This window comes from Gavialis gangeticus, unplaced genomic scaffold (assembly GCF_001723915.1).
Source record: "Gavialis gangeticus isolate Ggan-Ray unplaced genomic scaffold, GavGan_comp1, whole genome shotgun sequence".
NCBI lineage: Eukaryota > Metazoa > Chordata > Crocodylia > Gavialidae > Gavialis > Gavialis gangeticus.
The window spans coordinates 127464683-127470682 of NW_017729024.1; the positions used below are offsets into that span (position 1 = coordinate 127464683).

Genomic DNA, 6000 nt, shown 5'->3' on the forward strand with positions numbered 1-6000 from the left:
GGTGCCACCAACTTGCCTGTCTATTCAGTGGGGCTAGGATGCTATTCCTCCTATAAAAGGTTTGAATGATAAACCCAACCTGTCAACTCTCAGACCCTTTCCATACTAGGTGGGAGTCATGGTGTTCCTATGCAACATGCTTGATCCATCTGTTCCTCCTCACCACCAAAACCTAATAGATCATATTCAAAACATAGTACCTGGTGTGTCAATCAGATTGATTCTGCAGTCCTTCCACTCAAAAGTAACTGCAGCAGATTGAATGGTTATGCCACGTTCTCGCTCTTGTGCCATAAAATCTGTCACTGTGTCCCCATCATCAACATCTAAAACAGCATGGATATATGCACCATTTCAGTTCAGTCACATAACTTTAGCTTTATAAAATACCTGCCTTGAAACAAAGTAAATACAATGATGTTTTATCCTATACCCCATCTAGTCAGTATACTTTTAAGCCAAGAAACCTTCTTATCCAAGGAATGGAATGATGATGCTATTGGTAAATGCCAGCTGAACTGAATTTCTTTCTTGGGAAACAAATATTCTGGAGAAGAAGCAGAATCCCCAGATATGACAGAACTCTCTTCCACTCCACTTTTTTTGGTTGGAGAGGTGCCATTCTGTTACCTTCACTCCCCAGTCCTGTAACCAGCTGGTTGCTGATTTGACGTGCTATGCAATTTAAAGCAATCCTAAGAACTGTTTAAGCTGAGTTGGCCAACAGCATCACAGAGTTTCAGCAATTATGAAAATCACCAGAGCACAACAGAATATCAGTCAAACCCCTTTCTTCCAAAGCACTGCCTATACTGAGGCTGGGAACGTGATAGCATAGAACCATCTGCATCAGCTTCATGCCACAGAGATTTACTTCACAGCTAGGGCTAGCATCTATTCTCACACTGTGTTTCCATTTGGATTTGCTTCTATAATGTGCTAATAAAAACTTCCCACTAGGTGAGGCCCATAAATTCAACATTAAAAAAGCCTATGTGTTCTCTTGCTGCCAGCTAATTTTCTTACTTTGTTTCTCAGCACTAAACACCTGCAAGTATTTAATTAGCCAGTGGACCCTATGCAGAACACAAGCCTACATGAATATGGCAAAAAATGAAGTATCCTAATTTTCAAATACTTGTGCTATTTTTTTTGTGAACTATTTGATTAATTTTGAGTAAAGTCAAAAAAATAAATCACAGCCAAGTGTTTCCAACAACACTATGAACTGAACAATATGAAATATGAAATGTAAAATCCTATGAAATATGAACTTTCATTTCTACTCAGGAAAACATTTACAATCTTTTCTCCAATGCCTGATGAAGGGTGCTTGTACCGGAAACCTTGCAATTAAACATTTTTTTTTTGCAAAAATATTTTTGGTCTAATAAAAGATATCACCTCTACCACAAGCCCTGACTGCTTTTGCTTCTAGACCAGTACGGCTACAACCTGGATACCCTCCAACAACACTGTTCTTCATGTATCACTGTTGTCTGTAAAACTCAAAACTCAAGACAAAACCAAAATTATGGACAGTGAATACTTTAAGAAAATGACTACCTGTGTGAACAGTTATTATATGCAGCCTGATTACTATTCATTTCCATTCTTTTTATATGTAGTAAGCCTGTTTTTAGCAATATTACTGTTACTCTCACTGTAGAAGCACCACTATTTCAAGCAAGAGTGTGCTGGTATTTAGGTCCTAGAAATACCTGTTTTTAAACATTTATGAGCATGTCTTTATTATAATATTGAAGAAGATGACTGTGAAGTACCTGTAATAGACAACAGGAGGGGAAGCTCATATGATTTTGAGCTGTGTCCAGCCAGCGTGCCTTGGGATTGAAAAGGCCACGTATGTGCGCCGTGGGATGGAAAAGGTTGGGAAATGCTGCTCTAAGTTACCACTGCTTCCCTGGGGAACAGCTACGCCTAGAATCAGGAAACTATACAAAATATAGCATAATTGAGCAAGAGTGGGGAATCTCACCTAACTTGACAAAATTTTCTTAGAACATTCCATAAACAATACACACACTTTATTATGAATTAAAAAGGTAATTAGGTTATAAGTTGTTGAAGAATTAACCTGAGACTCTGTAAGAGTTCTCACTACCTTAGAATTTTACCTATATCAGTGATTTTCAACCTCATTTGACACGAGAGCCCTCAGAAATTTCCAGTTCTAAGATTTCACTCATTTTTTGAGTATGGAAAAATAGTAGAGCAATTCTTTGGTTTCAAATAACTCAGAAAGATCACAACAGGCCAAAATATTTTTGATGCTACAAATTTCGATTTGAAAACTCTGGATTTATCTTGTGAATCATCTGTAAGGGTTAGCATGCCTAATCTCTTAGTACTGCATGGCATACAGAAGCACCCTTGAAAGGATCTCACAATACCCTATAACTTGGGGTGCCCTCAATCGTGCCAAACTGCAGTTTTTCCAGACTGTGGACCATGATGTGGTTCCTGCAGGTCACACGTTGTGATAAAAGCCTGGCAGGCAATGGCCTCATGGAAGGCAGGGGCTACAATCCCACTGCCTTGTAGTATGAGAGTGGGAACAGCTGGGCCAGCCATGCACAAGGACCTGCCTCTGCAGAGAGTATACAATGGGCCTCCGGATTACAGTAGACAATAAGATGAATATGAGCCAACATATGGTGCCCTTGTTGCGAAGAAAGCTGACAACATAGTGGGCTGCATTAGTAGGAGCACTGCCAGATCGAGGGGAGGGATTATTTCCCTCTATTCAGCACTGGTAAGGCCACATCTGAAGTAGTGTGTCCAGTTTTGGATCCCCACTACAGAAAGGACATGGACAAACTGGAGAGTGTCCAATGGAGGGCAACAAAAATGGTTAAGGGCTGGCGCACATGACTTCTGAGAAGCTAAAGCAAGACTTCCCAAGCTTTTCCTCAACATGATCCAATTTAAACACTGGAAATTTTTTGTGACCCCAAAATGACACAGACAAGATCAACAAGGAAGGGTATCATATTTCTTTCGTTTCTCATTCTCATCCTTGTCATTAGTTTTACTCCTAGAGAAAAGCATCCATGAGTTTTACTTCAGAGAAAAGCATCCATGTTAAATTTTACATGATAGAGAAATCTAATTTCAGCCAGTAAAATCATACTGATTTTACGTCAGCTTCCTGTAACGTACAAGTGCTTTGCATCAGAGTTGCAACTGTTGTGCATGGATGAAAAACTGCCATGTATGAGAGTTACATATTTATAAACAGAAAGTGTACTCATCATAATCAGCTGACACTGTCTGACCACATTTTTTTTTATCGTTGTGACCCCAAAGGGGTTGCAACCCCAAGACTGGGAACCACTGGGCTAAGGGAACTGGGCTTATGGAGTCTGAAGAAGAGAAAACTGAGGGGGGATTTAATAGCAGCCTTCAACTACCTGAAGGCTGGTTCCAAAGAGGATGAAGCTAGATTGCTCTCAGTGGTGGCAGATGGCAGAACAAGGAGCAATGGTCTCAAGTTTCAACAAGTGGGGTTTAGGTTACATATTAGTAAAAACTCTCTCACTAGGAAAGTAGTAAAACACTGGAACAGGTTACCCAGAGAGGTTGTGGAATCACCACTCTTGGAGGTTTTTAAAACCTGGCTAGGCAAAGCCTTGGCTGAGATGATCTAGTTGGGGATGGTCCTGCTTTGAGCAGGGGGCTTGACTAGATGACCTCTGAGATCCTTTCCAACCCTAATTTTCTATCTCAAGGGAATCCCTGCAGGCTGGGAGTGCCCAAGGAGGTGGAAGCAAACTGAAGAGCCAGAGATCAGGACAATAAGTGCCACAGCACAGGGGAATCTCCAGGGGTAGGAGATAGAGGCAGTCAACCCCAACTACATGCAGGATCAGGGCCAGGATCAGGAGTCTGTGGGATTGGGGGTGTGTTCATGGGATTAGGAATGGCAGGTCTATAGGGGGCATAGTGCGACTGTGGTTGGGTGGGGTCAGGTGGAATTAGCAGGACAGTTCTGCGCTTACGGCCACTAGATCATTGCTATTGTTCTGCTTTAGGAACTCCTTGTGCTACATACCATGAAATCTCCTTCATTTGTCACTGGGATAACTCCTAACTTTGTTCTCATCAGTTAGTAAGGTCCACACATGGTGAACTATGTCTGTATGCAGCCACAGTAATTTACATACATGCAAATTACCATTGGTATGTTTATTTTGAACCCGTTTATTTCCAAGTCAGTATTTTTGCCCCCTGCATTTCAAATTAATGAAGTTTTCCTGTAAACTTAAAAAGTAATTCTAACCTCCCAATGCTCTTGTGTATCCAGAATAATACAGCATTCTCTCTGTGGTTGTAGTTTTCCCAGCATCAATATGAGCCATGATGCCAATGTTCCGGATTCTGCACAAAAAACCCCAAACAAGCCAGACATTATTTAATGCAGTAATTAATATTTATACAGTAATATTATTATCATTCTGATAAGGCAAGTCATTTCAAAACATCAGAAGATACCTTTACATTGTTGCACACGTGATATAGTGTGTGCACTTGTGAAATTTTGAAGTTAAAATGGTTTAGAATTCAAGCCGTGGGCTTTCTACAAACATGCCCCGTGACTGTTTGAAGAATAAGTGTACAGTGTACTAAAAGGATCAAAGAACAAGAAACATACATTTATATTACTCATACCATTTCAATATCACACTCTGGTATCAGCAGCAAAATAAAGATATAAAATTAACGTCATTTGCCTTTTACGAATAACAACCACCACATCAAAGACTACAATGAATGTCAAAATACATACATTAACCCTCTCATTAAGGGTTCAATCTCAGGCAGAGGAGAAAGTCAAAGGAAGAACTCCAATTCCATCAGCCTGAGACTACTTTCCTATCAACTGTTGTCTCTTGCCTCCTTCCACTATCTTTAGCAATTCTTTAATGAACATATATTCTACCACCTACAATTTAAAACATACCTGAATTTAAGCAGCCACCACTACCATAGCCTATGAGGCTTTTGCTTAAGTGTCACAACCTTTATTTCTTACATGCAGAAATTATAATACAGAAGAAGAGTTACTTACTTAGATATATGTGGTGAGATGATCGAACGCAGAGATTTGACATCTTCTGTTTTACAAATAAAAATGAGAAAAAAAGAACAAGGTTTGTTGAAACAAATTCTCACTGTGTGAGTGAAATTTTATTCGTTAAAAAGACCTGTGAAAGGACCATTCCTCACTTTTAAAAGACTGTTTAAGAAAAGTAGCAGATGGATGCTCTTCGAAAAAGATGCAATTTAGGAGCAAAAGGGGAAAGTGAACTAAAAGAATAGAGGATAACTGCCCAGCATTCTCAGTATCATTCTGTAAGATTTTACAGAGAACCCAAAAATAATTTAAAATGAAATACCTGGCAGAGAACAGTAATTTTTTTGACTGCATGCTTGTGGTTTTAGTCCTTTTATAACCATCACCCTTGTTCTCCTGCAATGTACATACTAGAAAGACAGAAAGAGAGAAACAATTACAGCTCTAAGTAATTAGTTTGCAGAACTACTTTTTCTCCAATTGAGGTTTTTTCCTTCGTTTTTCCCCCAAATATGAATATTATTGGCATCTGGGGAAACATAGGTAAATAATACAATTATATCTGTGACAGATATTCTGAAGCCTGATATTTGCTGTGTTCAGGCATTTCACCATTTCAAATTCCTGGTGTCAAGAAGCCCACCCCCACCATATCCAAATCTAGTAAGATATGTAGTCTAATAAAAATAAAACAACACAGGACATAGGATTTCACTGGATTTACAGGTACCAAAAAAAGTTAATGAAAACTACAGTAAAATCCCTGTTTTCCGGCATTCTACTGGCCAGCATGCTGTATTAATTTGCACTGTGTCGCCATCCACCACTCTGCGCCACCTCCATGTGCAACCACTCCACACTGCCACCACCATCCACCACCCCATGCTGCCGTTGGGTGTATG

The 6000-nt window shown here is 39.7% G+C and overlaps 1 protein-coding gene across 2 annotated transcripts in view; it reads right to left on the bottom strand.

Moving 5' to 3' along the window:
- Positions 1–6000, bottom strand: part of GFM2 (G elongation factor mitochondrial 2) — a 29230-nt gene that overhangs the window by 20194 nt on the left and 3036 nt on the right. For both annotated transcript variants that reach the window (XM_019517689.1, XM_019517690.1), the window contains exons 3-6: positions 5421–5508; positions 5093–5138; positions 4304–4401; positions 201–326 (exon numbers count right to left, since the gene is read on the bottom strand). In XM_019517689.1, the coding sequence (XP_019373234.1) occupies positions 201–326; positions 4304–4401; positions 5093–5138; positions 5421–5508 (358 nt within the window). The remainder of the gene's footprint in view (positions 1–200; positions 327–4303; positions 4402–5092; positions 5139–5420; positions 5509–6000) is intronic.